We start from the raw sequence: 16,846 nt of genomic DNA on the forward strand, positions 1-16,846 counted from the left end.
TACCGAAAATGAGAATCTGCTGGAGAGTTGTGTAACACCAATTAGGTGGAAATGTAAATGGAATCAACCGTACTTGCACACAATATAACAGGATCAAATGAAATAGGATGAGCTATGGCCCCGGCCATGGTAATCCTGTGAACAGTAAAATCTCATAATCGTGTTAGTTTACTGTTGTGTAAATACTCATTATTGCCATTTATTTAAATAGCTGGTTGCTAAACTATTACTTATTGTGCCGGCTTCACTTGATTAAAACAGCAGCTCATTTTATCACAGAGGAAAAAATTGCCAGAACACATTTTTGTAGCTGCTGAGTCACTATTCAGTTTCCTCGGCAGGAATCTACTTAGTTTTTAAAACACCAGTTAAAATCCTTTCGGAATGCTGTTTTTCCACCCAGCATGTCATTCCCTGTGCGTTTTCTATCCCTGTCTGAACAACTGCACTTCCCTACCCCAACAATAGGGGGCTCTAAAAATGACAGTGCAGTAGACCAAAAAGCTGCCTTTTTAGTTTTAAAGTTGTTTAACATTTTGAATTTTTATAGCTTCAGTACATAATCATGTTTAGTTTTACTAGAATATTTCCTTTTTGCTTAGTCACCAATAGTTTGAGCTTTTGTGGACAGAAAACACAGACTTGCTTGCCTCTTGTGCTAAATATTGACGTGCTGTTTTCCATCCTTTCAGGTCTTCCAAGGTTTAGCAGCCAGCCAGGAGCTTCTTCAGTAACCCAGGGCGACAGTGTGGTTCTGAACTGTGACATCAATGTGGACCTGGTGCCCTTCACTCGCTGGGAGCTGGACCAGGAGCCACTGGACCTGGACGAGAGGGTGGTCAAGCTGCCTAACGGCACCCTGGTCATCAGCAACGCCTCGGAGGCCGATGCCGGCCTGTACCGCTGCGTGGTAGAAAACGTCGGGCCTGTGAAAACCAGCGATGAGGCTGAGCTTCAGGTTCTACCAGGTACATCATTCAGGGGCAGGCCTTTACTACTAGTGCTCTGTAAGTCAGAAGATAGAGCAAGCTGGATCTAAATAACAATGGTGGATAGTATTGGTCACAGAGCATTGAAATCTGGGTGAGCTGACCACATGACATGCTCTCCAATTGCACTGTGGACCCAAGGTGTATAAAATGTGGATTACGTTGCTTCAACTAGCATCTAAGATGTATAATAGGCAGTTCTTGGTGCACTAGCATGTTCGTCCAGCACAGACAACATGCTGACCTTGAAACAACACCTAATATGCCTGTAAGTTTACCTGCTGTACGGCTGATGTACAATCCCCTATACATTTCTCAAAAAGGTAAACTGGTCCTGAAATCACGGGGAGTGGACTGCCTCAGTTGGGCTGTGTTTTGGGGTGTAAGTTTAGACAGGTTTGTAATTTTATTCCAGGCTTAACTCTTCTGAATTGTGCTGTCAGTCCAGCTCTCTGAACTGCTTTATTTACAGTAACTGTTAAGTGCCCTCTGTGTGAGCTAAGTAAGAAATTAGGGGTTGTAAATCATGGCTTAATGTCTGCCTGCTGCTGCCGTGTTTATCTTTAAAAAGATCTTATAGTGACTTATGGATCATGCCCAGCCCGAAAGCAATTTCAATTAATGTAGGGAGTGTTCGATTTTTCCAGTGTATCTAGGGACTTGCTGCCCTAGCAATTTTACTACATTTCCTTGAAAAATTAATTGAAAACAAAAAAAAAAAAAAAAATTTCAAAGAAAATTAACATGAAGCAAGTTGATTTATTTATTTGTAATCTTCTATATTTTTTTCAAGTTGTTCATTTCTGACACAGTAATCATTTTCATTTGAGCATTTAAGAAACTGTAATTGCTGAAACAAATATTAAAATATGTACAAATCAACTAAACATTTAGGTCAAAGACTATGCTGTTCAGATTTTCTTTTCTGTTAAATATACAGTGTTTAATGTAACTGTACTTCACTCACTGCATCTCTTAGGTTTCTCAGCTTTAGCATATATACTTATCCTGGCACTGCAAAAGCTTGTGTGGATCAAGTCTGATAATAACAAATAATACATGCAATTTCATACCTATCATATGACGTTGATCAAATTACCAACTCCAGGTTCGTTCTCTTTGGGTGCTGGAGGGCACATTTGCTGTTGCTTGGCTTTTTATTCTGCAAATGATTTCATGATATTGACTTTGGACTGTATTTTAATAATAATAAAAATAATACTAATAGAACGATTCCAAAACCCAAACTGGAGGCTTGTGTCACCCAGTCATTATAAATGATCAGAACGTCTCTCAGTACTAACCTTTTTCCGTATGCACAGTTCAGATTGAAGTGGAGGTACTGCATATATTTGTAATACAGTGTTGTGTTAAACCAGGTGGCAGCAGGTGCCTAAGATTCCTGAAGAGTGTGCCGTCTGTATTCACGGTTTGATACAGGAAGACAAGCAGTGCTGCTGTAAGTTTGGGGTTCATCTTTTACAGACACGGGCACAGACAGGAGGCTGCAGTTTCTGAGTCAGCCCGCCCCTGTGATGAAGGCTAGGGGGCAGGACGTGCTTCTGCCATGTGTGGTCTCGGGGTCCCCTGCACCCACAGTCCGGTGGATGATTGGAGACAAGGTCATCGATGAAAGGTTAGTGACAAATCACAGTCTGCCACCTTACAGACTTTCTTCCTTGTACATGGAGGCAGGGGTTCAATTTAAAAACACGTTTTATGTATTCATTTCTTACATGGCAGTTAAGTGTTCGTATTTTGTCTAAATGTTTAACTGTAGGCAAATATGCATTTCAAGTATAGATGTTTAGTTTTTATATATTAGTATTTGAACCATTTTTTATTTCCATCTATCCATATACACACTACACACTGGTAGTCCTGTACAGTACATGTCAATGTTGTAGCAATTTATATTGAAAACAAAAATGCAGAACAGATGCCCATTGTACCGTATATGTACCTGTAGTTTCACATGCACATAGAGAACCACAAACCCCATTGGGATGAGACTTCGTAGGGACATTGTTTAGAACTAGTTATCCCCACTGGGGATGAAATCCCCTGCAATGAGGATACAGTGGAGGTGGTCGTACTGCATGTCAATTCACAGATTCTTTCCATGTATCTGGACATCTGCTTATCCAGTTGTCATGAAATTTGGAATTAACATTATTTAGCATAGATTATTAGATTCAGGGGATATAGAGGGGTGGCTGTCTGTCTGTATATCCCATATATCTGGTTACTATAGTAACTAGGTATATAGATTCATGTCCGTCTTTTATGGCGCACCTATATTTATCTAGAGAGCCGCTTTTGCAATTGCGATCAAATTGTATACTATAACAATCTTTACCTCAAATTATCAATCTGTCATGCGTGTATTACACATGCATACAGTGGATTTAGGTTATGGTGATATATTTTCAAGATACTGGTGGCTCTAATTGTGTGTTTCTTGTAACCGACATACTTGTTTGTTGTCATGAGTCATTCATGAGTTTTTTTTTTTTATTATTTTTATTTTACAGTGAGATGTTTTGTAAAGACAGGCTCATGCAAACACAGAATTCCTTTCAAATAAAATCCCAGAATAGACATTAACGATCACTGTTTAATTGTGTGAAGCAGTGTGACTCAAGTTTGAAGCGGACTGGGCCTCAGCCGGCCGTTGCTCCATTCTAACCACGGGGCGCATCAGAAGAGGGAATGCGGTTGAGCCATAATTGGTACAGACTTGAGGGACAGCTTTAAAAGCCTCTGTTGAGAGTTTACTAATTAGAAGACAACATAGAAACCAGACTATTCATGTGCTGGGTGGAGTTTCCATTTAAAAGCATTTCTGGAAATACGATAAGGACAGTATGTGTGAAGCTCATAAATGAGTGCCTTCGCATGATTTAGTACTAAATTTAGTTGCTGTAGTGTAGAAGGTATCGGTAAACAAGGGGACCATTTATATTTCAAAACTTGTGAAAGTACTATGAATTTGTTATTTAGAAAAGTTTGATTTACTCCACTGGTAAACAGAACCCTGTTTTCTTTTTTCGTCTGTCTTGATATTGTTTGGAATAGTCCAGCACTGCGGTGTGGTAGACCTTGTTTTTGGGCATGGTCCAAACTGCTCCTCGAGATATTTAAATTGCTCACTGCTGGGACCCATTAGAAACTTGTTTAATATCTCTCTGGTGCCTGCGGTCCATAAAACACGTTCTACAGGAAGCAGTCCGACTCCAAACCGGGTTGAGTTTCTGAACTGCTTATCAGACTGAAGGGTTGGTTATTGCTCAAAAACACAATCTTTTGTTCCATAGTCCAGCCCCTGGAGACTTCATTAGTTCCATTTCCTCAGACTGGAGCTGCTCACCTGATTCTCTGCGTTTTGCTGCTCCGACTGAATCGCCTGTTTTGAACCTGGCTACAGCTATTAATCATCACAGAATGTGAGGATCTACAATCTCATAGGAAAATTACCTTTAAAAACTAAATGGTTAATGGTTACACACTGAGGCCTCAGGTGTACTTGGGAGAGCTTAATTGAGGGCACAGGGGTGCTTAAACTTCTGCGCTTTATAAAGTCCCAAAATGTGATAACTAAAAGGGACAATTAAACCAAGTTAATCTAAACGCTTTAGGTAAAATACTGTATGTCTGTTAACCGGATACAGTTGCTCTTAAGTACTGTGCTTTGTTGTTTTTCTTGTTCTGTAAGTATACAGAGTTACCTCGTGATACTACTTCTAGAGTGTGTTCATGAACATTTGTTTCCATTGTATTTATCTTCTTGAAACCTTCTCAATAGTGTTCCAGAAATAGTCATCTTAACTTGAACCAGTTATTCTGCTATGAAGGGGTGTGAACAGTTTAGAGTTTGACCGGTGTGTTAAACTTTACATTTCCAGGTGTGTTTAATTGTTTAGGAAATGAAATGGAAACTCCTCTATCCAGGACTGTTTCTTACCAGAGTGTAATTAATTGAATCTCTGGAAGATTTTTAAAAGGAAGGGTAACATGGGAAGACAACCCCCCTCCCCCCGGTCAGGCATTACAAGCCCTGTATTGTCCAAGTGACTCTGATTCAATGCGCTCAGTGCTTGTGTTTAGCCGTGGGGATCTGTGGGAAACGGCAATAAACTTCATGCTGAGTGTAGAATTGCTTCACATCACTGATAGTTTGTTTAATCAATGCTTGACTCTGAGCGTCGTTACTGTCAGGATGTTCATTTCGGGATTCATTCTAGTGAGGAGTGAATTTGATACTACATTTAACTTGGTAGTTTCCCATCTGTTTCACTGCTGGGTTTACCTTGGTATCCATGTTTATCTTTTCATTTTTTATGACAGTGCTGTACAAGTTCAGCAATATTCAGATTCTCCTCTGAGCTAATCTCTGAAACCTGGACAAGCAGCTAACGTCAGTTCCCATCAATTTCACAACAGGTTCCCCCAAGCTGAACTTGTCATGTGTCCATCCTCGATAGAAATGAAAGTTTGGGAAACTCCGTAGTACGTACTGTAGTGTTGGCTAGAACCCCTGATTTTAAACCCTTTTCAACATTATATGACTTGCCATAGTTGTCATTTTCATTTTGGACTGAATTGAGTGAACCATGCTGGTGTTGGACACTTTAGTAATCTAAAGGCAACTACAGCATTAGTAATAAAATAAATACATCATTATTTCAATAGTCCCACCTAAGTCAATACTAAAGGTGAATTATGTGTAGATGCAAGTGGGGTTATTTCCCCATTTAGAATCTTTTTGAGTTCATTAAATGTACTGATATGCTGCCTGTAATATTTTACCATAACTGTCATAAATTCACAGGTTTATCAAGTGGTGAAACGCGAACACTGATGAAGGCAATAGCAGAAACATTTGTACAATCAAACCTTCCTAGTATCACTCCTTCAATGTCATCCTCCACTTTTTTATCACCACACTAAAATGTCCTGGCCTGAATATTATACATTGAGGACAAGCTCCTGATAGTATCACTTTGGCTGTTATCAATGTCAGTCGCATTTAGCAGTGTTACCAATGATTTTACTGAACATCGCTTTGAGGGGGGGAAAAAAGCGATGGGAAGTTTACATTGAAATGTCTCTATTTACAGTGGCATAATGTAGCATACAGAACACTGCAGTGTGTGATTACAGCTTTCTCTTTAGTGAAGACAAAGTATTAAACTACTGTACATGTTGCTTTTTTTATTAATTAACATTATGATGTTGTGAGCAGTACAATACCTAGTACTATATTCCACTGTGAAACAGGCATATTTGTTGCATCGACACTTACTGTGCAGTGGTATTGGTGAACTCCTAATTAAGCCAGTTCTGCTTACTGTCGCCCTTTTTACTCTGTTCATTTTAAGTAATGTTGTTTCCTCTAGATTTCATAAACAGTTTTTATTATTTTTTCTCCACAGTCTGTCATTTGAAGCACTTGAGCCTGTAGCTCTCAATAATAGGGCCTTCTAGAGTTCTTATTACATTCACTCTGCTTCGCAATTCAGATCAGACATTTTAAGGTCAGACGGGGTTTTCTTTTCCAAAATTTGCTTAATAAAATACAGCTTAAACTAGGTAGAACAGCCTGTGTGAGGATATGAAATGGAGATTACATGATTTAAAAACTCTGTAGGAGCCCCTATCAGTGATAATGGCTTGCCATTTTATTGCTCTTAGTTTAATACCAGCATTAACAAGATTAATGACAAGTCTTTTCTCTGTTGGCTGGTGCTTAGCTCCTCCATGTAAAATTTATAGCGTTTTTATTAGAGTTCCAAGTGAAACTAAAGACCAACGGGGAGTGCTGTATTTTCCAAGATATGGAGGTTGGCAATTTCATTAGAAAAGAGCTCATGTTAATTCTGTCAGGGGGGTTTCGGGTTATTACTGCAGCTGGAGTTAAAGGTTAGATTCTCGGTTTTCCAACAGGAGTCGGTTTCACCTGGCTGGTTGTCCATTTTAAATGAGTTTAAGCATTTCATTTATGTGCAGAATGTTTCCAGTGTTCGAACACCTTGGAAACTGTGTAGGACGATTGAGATGTCAAGCGGTCAGTGTTTACTGCTCAGCATTGCCGGTAGTCAAGGCAACAGTCTACCTGTAATTAAGGCTTTCTCTGCTTTTAATGTGTCTTGCTGGTCTGCAGTATCTGGTCTACTATGTCTCTGCAGACCCAGGGCTGTAGTTTTAGACAGCTTCCAAGGTCAGTTGTTCAATTCAAAATAGTCTTAACTAGGGGTTTTAATCTGGGCTATTACATTAATTGATTAATCAGAGCTTGTGAATAATAACTTCCTCTAATCACATATATTGAGATCCATATGATGTGAATTGTTACTAATGGGTTTGATTTTAAAGCCCTATTTGTAATCTCTGTTTTACACTGTGTGACACAAGCAATGTATGAGATTCACAACGATGGGTCTTTGTGACAACCTTTACTAGCATATTTGAATTTAATATATACCTTCTAATTAGTGTATTGCAGTCAAAATAACATTTCAAATGTTTTAAATCTATTGAGCATTTAGACTACATGGGGTCTGTTCAGTTAATCTAAGCAACGATGAAACTGAATGCTGATACCATATAAATCATTAAAATATGACATTTCTATAGATAGAAATATATTGTTAGAAGTTTGATTTTTATTGATTTTAAACAGTGGCTGTTTTTGGTCTTGCCCCCAAAATGCAGACCCATGTGTACTGTAGAGACTTTGAGTATTAACAGAACACTACAACTGTATAAACACTAAGGCTTACAGTTATATTTGACAACATGCATATGGCAGCAGTGCAGCAGTGTGGAGTAGTGGTTAGGGCTCTGGACTCTTGACCGGAGGGTCGTGGGTTCAATCCCAGGTGGGGACACTGCTGCTGTACCCTTGAGCAAGGTACTTTACCTAGATTGCTCCAGTAAAAAACTGTATAAATGGGTAATTGTATGTAAAAATAATGTGTAAAAAATAATGTAATTGTATGTAAAAATAATGTGATATCTTGTAACAATTGTAAGTCGCCCTGGATAAGAGTGTCTGCTAAGAAATAAATAATAATAATAGTAATAATGTTTGACAAATGCTTAACAAAACATTCTGTAGAAGGTAATATAATAAGCATTCTTTTAGTATTTTTTTAAACCATTTAAAAAATATTTATTTTTGTAATTCATTTATCACTGAACCCCACATTTTAAGGAACCCATTTAGTTTTATCTGTCTGGTGGTGCCTCTCCATATGGAATATTTCACATTAGTTGTTTCTGTTCCAGAAGGTTGTTCTCATTCTATTAGTGTGCTCTTAGGTAGAGAGCGTTTTCTTGCACATACTGTAGGTGCCTAAAATACTCTGTAGAAATGCAGCAACATTACGATAAATATTACCGGAAAGACAGATTTTGATGTCTTGGCTGCTTTGGGGAAAGCGGTATGAGGATTTGATGGCGAGGTGGGTGTTGGGGGCAGACTTTTGAATCCGATTTTGAAGGGGAAAGGGTTAATGTGTTGCTCCCAGGTGGTGCTGCTGCTCCTGGCTGATAGCAGACTTGGCTGTGCAGGGGGAGCGAGGGGGCGGCTTGATCCATTTCACCAGCTACGAGGGGGCCTGTCGTCTGAGCCACCGCTGCCTGCGATGCTATCTAGCAAGCATCAATAACAATAGGGATCGGACAAACAGAGATTTGTTGGCTGGTTTCTGTGGAAATGAGTTTCAGTTACTCGCAGCCTCTGGGATAATAAATTGCAGAGGCGCGCAGGGTGTAATGAAGTGAAGTTGCAGACGTGGGGAGTTTGGAAGCAGAGAAACAGACAATCAAGCTGTTTTCTGTTACTGGAGCATGTTGGCTCTTCTTACTGTGGGCCTCTTTCCTTTTTTTTTTTCTTAGTGGTTCTGTAGATTCAGGTTAATCATGTAGTCCTTTTTACTTGCTGCTTGCAATTGAAACACAGCTTGCAACACTGGTGAATATAGTTTTGGCTAGCGATTTGATCAAGACAAATTCAAATTAATTCCTATTTTTGTTATACAAAGCTGTACGTTTTTTGCATATGTCTTTTAATATCAGTCTGGGGCTAAATGTACATCACATTCTCAGTGGAGAAGACAATATGGCTAAATATGCCAAATTTCCAGAAACACAGGTCACGTGATGTTTGTTTTTTTTTTTTTTTTTTTTTTTTTTAAATAGATGTGGAGCCATCATGTTAATTGTGATTTTATAAAAACACTTGTTTTGTTTCCCAAGCTATGAGATGCTATTTATAACCACCCTCCACCGCAAGTAGTAACATGAGCTCACTTAGTTGGCAGTTGCAGATTGAGGCAGTGGCGAGAAGGCTTTTTTTGCGGTGGTAATTGACATCTCATTAAAAAAATATATATTTTTAAATGTTTTTTGTGTACTTGTTTTACTCTTTTTTTTTATTTTTTTATAGGTTTCATTGTACCTCCCTACTGTTGTAACCAGTCACAAAGTTTTCCGGCTGGAATTTTAACTCGGGGGGGGGGGGGGGGGGGGGTGTATGTCCTCCTTAAATACCTTGAAATAAATTCAACGTGTGTGTGTGCTTGAATCGGCAGCAGAGCTGAATATGTATGGAATCGATGAAGAGGTTTTTACAGAGTGTGTGATGGCAGGCAGGGCTGCATGTGAACAGACAATAACAGGGGGCTTTGTTCTGCTACTATATGCAGTCTGAAACCAAATCTCCACTGAAGAGGAAGCAAAAAGGGCAGCAGGCAGTGCTGTGTCATTAAAGATGAGGTAATGTGGAAGTGCACTGCACTGTGGCACAAAAATAATATCCAGACGTGTGCTGTAAACTGCAATACCCGCGGTTCCAGAGAAAATACCTCACTTTCAGTCTTAAAGACACAACCTTTGAAGCCAGTTTTGAAGAAGATAAATAAATAAACATGGGCAATTTTATACATGCCTTGAAAGTTTTGAAGTGTAAAATAGCATTCATAACACTGGTGAAGGCATTACCGAAACATTTGTCTCCTAGTTTTTCCTCAAAACCAATTTTAAAATATGTACAGTCTAAGCAGTTTGTGTGTTTTTGTTGCTACACGTACAGTACGCAAATCCAAACGGGCCAAGTTGTTTTTATTGCTGGTTAAGTTCAGTGTTTGCTGAGGTGTTTTATAGTCTCCAGAGTGCTCTAAAGGGAAGGTGTTTGTACATTTGCTTTTCGCTTCTTATTTCACTGCTGGGTTTCTGACTAATAATTAAAATAACCAGAATTCATGCCTTGTATGTAGGGCTCTGGCTATGGAAACTTTGTGGAATGATGTCTGTTATAATATGAGAGAACGTAAATGTATTAACTTATTCTAAATGAAAAAAAAAAAAGATTGTACTGCTGTTAAACATAAAAAGAAGCGATGTTGTCTTTTTAACCTTTAACTGTTTTTAACTGTAACCTATATTCTATGCATAAGTACACAGGATTTTGGACAATTCTGTAACTGTTATTGGTTGATATAATATATGTGAGTTTATACAGTATTTCTGCAAAGAAAGAGGACTGCTACTTCATGCTTCACTACGAAAATCGCTTGAACCTGTACCGCTGTGCACAAGCCTGTCACAGGTCTATTAGTCTCCAAATGAATGTCTCGCCTAAAAAATATGGCTGATTGAATTGACACAGGGCACTGCCTGAGGGTGGTTGAATACAGTGCGCTTGTAGAACTTATCCATTCCATTCTGGATGTCTGTATGACAGATGACAGAGGATAAGGTCTTCTCCTGGTTTAGCTTCATACTGTACATGCATTCAAATCATTGCGTTAATGCACGCATTTAAACCGCTCGATAGCCAGGGTATCAGATTGTGCAGCAGGATGAGTATCTCTGAATCGCTTCATTTCTAAGCCGGAGGACAAGGTCTCTTCAGGGAGAACCTATAGTGCTCTAGTGATATTCATTGTGTCCTATTGATTTTTCTCCTTTGCTTAGCGGTGAGTTAACTCAACATGCAGTACTGTGAGTGTGTGCGTATGTAGTTCTCTCCTGAATTAAGTGGTACCAGAGGTTAGAGGGGAAAGGTCAGGTCTTGCAGGTCACTGGGTTTCAGAAACATGAGCAGTAAGGCTACACTCAGAATTGTGTCTACCTGTAACTCAATAGCACTGGGACAGCAAATCATTGATTTGACTTGGTTAACGGATTCTATTTTCTTTCTCTTTTTAGTTTTTTTTTTTTTTTTTCTCTTTGCTTGTCTCCATTTTTTCCCCACATTTGTTTATTTTTATACACATTATCTGTCTAAAGCAAAACTTAAATAATTCAGTGGTTGTGTCAAACAGAGGTCAGGCGTGTTTACACTGCAGATGCTACAGTCAGTGCTTTTTGATTTAGTCACGACTTGATGCCAGCAGTAACCGTATATTGCTACTAAATCCGTATCGCATCCAGTATAAATGTGACAATTAATGAGTAACAATTGATAAAATATATGGATTTGTACTACAGCCCTGAGAAATAAAGGGGTCGGGGAGAAATTTGAGGTGGCTGATTTACCTCCAGATGATGGTACATTTAGTTTGGTTCCACTTGTTTGTGTACTGTAAAGAGTATGGACAAACACAGTACCGGTATATCTATATCAATGTGTGTGTGTGTGTGTGCTTGCACTTTTCACAGAATAGTCAGTTGACACTACAGCAACACCTCTCAGCACACCTCTGTTACCCACACTGTCCCTTTGGAAACCTGTCTTCTTGTGTGCTGTGCTCTTAAGCCTGATTTGTCATAGAAAATGCAGTAACTGTAATGTTCAGAACAGTGCAGTGTTGCAAGGTATATATTTTCATGTAAAGTGGTTGCATGGTGTATTTTCAGGAGGCTTCTTGATTGGGAAAGTCATATAAAAGATGTCCCAGTCTTATTGAAATGATCAGAACAGTGTGATTATTCAGACACCCATGGTTCCTGTTTAGTTACAGGATAATGGAGGTTTTATTGTACACAGTAAATTGTACATGGTTCTTACTGCACTTGCCAAGCTTCTGTTTTCTATTCCGTATCGACCCTAACATACTACAGCATTGGCACTGAATACTCGTAGAGTATAATAAATAAATAAATATTACATTTGTTTCAATGTTATGACCTTTTGTTATGATGTTTATCCGGGATAATACTGCTTCAGACAACAGTTTATGCTGAGTCCTCTGTCTCTTTGTTCCCCTCTCTCTCTCTCTCTCTCTCTCTCTCTCTCTCTCTCTCTCTCTCTCTCTCTCTCTCTCTCTCTCTCTCTCTCTCTCTCTCTCTCTCTCTCTCTCAGTGAGGCCAGGTTTAAGGTGGTAGGAGGCGGGAGTCTGTATGTGATGAACCTCACAGAGGAGGATGCTGGGATATACAGCTGCTTGGCGGACAACGGCAACGAAACCATTGAGGCGCAGGCAGAACTGACAATCCAAGGTATTTTACAGATAGTGCTGGGACCGATATTCAAAAATGTGATCAAATACGACTTAAGGCAAACATAACCATGTTTGTATTAGTTTCTACAACAGAATTTTAAAGAAAATGTATCAGTGGCTGCATAACAAGTTCACCCATTCCAGGTTTTACTACAAGCTTGATTAGCCACAGTGTGTATCTTATTAAACTCATAGTAAAAACAGGAATGGATCAAACTGCTATGCAATGGCAGTTTTATTTCCAACCCTGCTATCATAGGACTATTTCTCTTATTTGTTTATTTGATGGGATACCAAGTTTATTTGACTCCTGAAAGATTTATCTGCTGTAATAACTGTGCTAATCTTACATCTTTTTCAGCAAATTCTGCAAATATTAGGTTACAATTTTGAAAGAATATTCAAAAATGAAAACCAGTGTATGTCACTAATTAACATCCCTGTGATGGAAAAACTCCTCTATCAGTTACTAAAATGCCAGTATTCTACTTATTCCATTGAATTGAATTTCTGAATGCTGTTGAATATGTTTTCTGCCTGGTAAACACACCTTGTGTTACACTTATAGATCATATTCACTGTAATCAGCCAGATGTTCCCCCTTTAAGTACAGGCGTTTGGTAATTATCAGATGTAGGGGTGTGTAGTGAAAAGTTGTGTTCCTAAGGCCAGAAAACATCTCTGGTGACAGGTAAAACATATGTAGCTTTGATTAAAATAACAACTACCAAGGGAAATTGCATGGGCTGGCTTTCGTTCGAATCTATACCAGGATAATTATGAACAAGGTGAAATGGAATCCTTTGTTCTTAAGGGAATACTTCAGGAAGTTAGAGTGAGGCTGTTTTGTTTCATGAAAACTGCACACAACACTAATGTATTAGGTACGGGAATACTAAAGGAAACAGGATTTTATGTTAAAACAGATTTACTAAGATAAAACAGAGACAATATTAACAGTAAGAACTTACTTTAGTGCTGCCCCCCTTTGCTGTAAGTCCCAGGCAAGGTCAGAAAAAGTGATTCAGAGAGGAACAATGCAGTCAGGGGTTCACTGTTAGGCAAGAGTAGCCGTACAGGTTTAGTTCAAAATGAGAAATACAACATGGCTTAAGAACGTTAAGGTGCTGTCATACTAAACTTAATGTTTAAACTTTAGGAATAGGGGTGTAAAGATTCATCATGTATCAGTGAATCGTGATACTTTCATTCCGAGTTATGCTTGGGAGGATTACAGTAATCTTCATTCACACTGCTGTATGTTGGGCAGACCTGAGTTGCCCTGGGCAGCCTAATTATTTCCTGCTTCTCTCGCCCTCTGACAGACCAAGTCCCCAATTGATTTCCTCAAGGCTGCTCGTGATAGTTGTGAACGAGCCTTGTGAATGAAAGGGCAATCCGCTGTGTTCAGTCTTCCTAATTAGATAGGAGTCAGACAGAGTCCACCAGGGCCAGGCCACGCTGCTGGATCAGGTTATACGGCGAACCCTGATTATCGCAAAGTGCAGATTTCTGGAGTGGTTGTTATTTGATAACGACGCTCTATTGCTAGGCAACACGATTCTACAGCACTTCATTGTACTCCTTAACGACTATCAACTAGCTCTTCATGAAGTACAGTGCTCAGGATGGCTGGAGCGGTGTCGATGGGGTGGAGATTAATACAGAAGTATGCTAACCAGTGGAATCAATCCCACCCTCTCAGAGCTGATCCAGCCTCTCAGATCAGTAGCATTGGGATTTGTTATTTATCTCTCGTATGAGACACCCCACGCCGAACATATTGACTTATTCTGAAGTGTTAACACTGCGCTGAGTCTCTTGCCCCTGTGCTGCTCCGTTCCAACTGGGTCAGAGTTTGATTGTAATTTCAGCCCTCCAAAGTCTTGTTTTCAAATATAATTGTCAATGCAGGAATTGACCAATTTTATACATTTTAATTAGAGGGTTCTGTTTGTTAGTTTAACCCACCAATTGAAAAATGGAAGGGTTTCTCCTTAGTTTGGTAAGAGAATTTAGTGGAGTACAGGGTTTCATTTTGCTCTTTGACTGCAATATGATGACAAGACATACAAATCCTAATACTATTCCAAAACCCATATTGATCAGAACAGTTCTTTTAAAGCAGTCCTATTGCCAACTTTGTTTTTCTTTAGTTTAATCACTGAAAAAAGGGCCTCGGTGTATTGATTCCCTTCCGTGAGTTAATGTGCCTTGAGCTTTCCTTCACTTCCTCACCGAAGCATGAGGACACAAGCCAGCAGCATGTCTGCTCAATCTACGGCTCCCACTGTTTAATATACACTAACCTTAGGGCTGGGACATATCCAGAATGGGCAAGCATGCTTTGAGACACATCTTTTATAAACATCTTCAGATAAAATAAATGGCTGCATTGGATACCCCTGTAGTAAGTCAGATTACATCTCCATCTAATTACGGAGGTCAGAGCCTACCAGCTGTTGCAAGTTAAGTGTGAAAATCATGGGTCCGTGTACACAGCGTCTCTGCTGAATCCCTTCTTTGCCCTCGATGCATCAAGTTTCCAGAGTGAAGAGAGAATCCTTCTTCAAAGGAAGGTGGCGCTTGTTGCAGCCAGCAGCAGTGACGGCAGCAGCTGCCCCCAATACTCTAATGACTTAATACAAACGAGATCTAATTAATCTCCATGGAAACGGTGCCCCCCGAGTCGTGAAGATGTCACAGGGATGGTTCCAAACATGATTCAGTAAACTGACACGTTTTGCATGGCGATGTGCTTCCTTTTTGTTGTGTTTTTCTGTGGGTGCTGTGTTCCTGTGACTCCACACGGGAGATGGGTTCTTTTGTGTGTGAGAAACACACTAGGCCTATACATTATCATGGAAGGCCATCTGGGTCAGAAACGCATTATTTAATACACGTTTCAAATATTTAGTACACATATTGATTTGGACTAATCGGAATACTACCTGTTCTAAATAAATGTAAATGAACTATGCATTTTCTATGTAGTGGCTGGTCAATTTACAGTCATGCAGCGTAATTACAACAGTAGCCAGTCACCTTCAGGATAATATCTTTTTAATTTCAGATATTATTATTTAGTTATTTACAGATTAATTTATTACAGAAATTAAACAAAATATTACAGGCAATAAAAATGCAAAACCAACACATATATACAATATATACAAACTAAAAATAAAGGAAAATACACAAAAAGGTATATAAATAGGAATTTACAAATAAAGGTTGAATACGTGGGTTTTGAGAAGATGGTGGAATGCAGTAAAAGTCCTGAGGAAATTTGTTAAATCTGTGTAAATGAGAATTGACGGTGTGTGTTTGTGTATTTTATTGGGATGGTGTGATCAGTTATGCCAGTGCAGGTTTCAGAAAGATGATTAGAGCACAATGGGAGTGTCTGAGTGGCACGCCCCTGACCCTGCTTCACTAAATTACCAACAGGTTCTGAGCCACCGGAGCAGAGAAACAATTTGTGCTCATCTTGCACAGAGCTTCCATTCTTTCCCACATTCCCAGCCTCCCCCAGCCCACTTTGGTTTGGTTTGTTTCTCTCGCTGTCTCTGGCAGTCACAGAGAGGTTCCTGGCAGCAGTGTTTGGTCATTATCATGGAGAGCTGCTTGCTGCATGTGGGTTTGAGGCAGAGGAGCTAAGCGATCTCTGGGGAGAAGAAAACTCATTATCATAAATAAACAAATAACACAGAAGAAAAAGCATGTTTCTTTTTGTATTGATTTATTTGTGTGAAAAACAGTGGCGCATTGTAAGAATGCTTCGGGAGCAGTGGCAGACTGGGAGGTGCAAGGATGATTCATTCGCTTAAAAATATACTGAGACCTTGCCTTAAACGATACCTCATATTGTGATACCTGACCAAAATACTACATAGTTTTATCATCATTTATATATCATGTATCATTATTGTGTGTCTTTAGTATTACACCACTGCAGTAGATGGTAATAATCATTACTAAAGGGGTTCTTTAGTTCACCTAATATTTAATTTTTTGCCTGTTTAATATACTGTTACTATGAGTGTTCTCTACCGTTCTCTGTTGTTGGAGGTTACTAGTTATTGAAGCAAAAATTGCAAGTTGGCCAAAAAAGTAAGAACTTGTTACTACCACACTTCCACAACTTTAAAAGCCGTCAAGCTAGAAATCAGTCAGTTCTGAACTGGACATGTACAAGTCTCTTGAGTTAATTGCATATCAACTCTACACATTTCACAAACAGCCACAGCAACACCTACGAACTTGAACCACGCGGCAGTGAAATCAGGTCTTGTACCACCTGATCAAAAGCTTTCATCAGAAAGCAACTAGGCTTAATTTCAGAATTGCACCCATTGTATTTTTAAAAATCTCCTGGCACAAAAGCCATGCTCTTGCTGCTCCAGA

General features: G+C 39.2%; 1 protein-coding gene across 9 annotated transcripts in view; it reads left to right on the forward strand.

Moving 5' to 3' along the window:
* LOC117964337 (neogenin-like) overlaps window positions 1-16,846 on the forward strand; it is a 161,981-nt gene that overhangs the window by 82,973 nt on the left and 62,162 nt on the right. For all 9 annotated transcript variants that reach the window (XM_058994986.1, XM_058994985.1, XM_058994987.1 and 6 more), the window contains exons 3-5: window positions 693-968; window positions 2,475-2,625; window positions 12,301-12,437. In XM_058994986.1, coding sequence (XP_058850969.1) covers window positions 693-968; window positions 2,475-2,625; window positions 12,301-12,437 — 564 coding nt within the window. The remainder of the gene's footprint in view (window positions 1-692; window positions 969-2,474; window positions 2,626-12,300; window positions 12,438-16,846) is intronic.

The sequence above is a fragment of the Acipenser ruthenus genome, chromosome 21, assembly GCF_902713425.1.
Source record: "Acipenser ruthenus chromosome 21, fAciRut3.2 maternal haplotype, whole genome shotgun sequence".
Lineage (NCBI taxonomy): Eukaryota > Metazoa > Chordata > Actinopteri > Acipenseriformes > Acipenseridae > Acipenser > Acipenser ruthenus.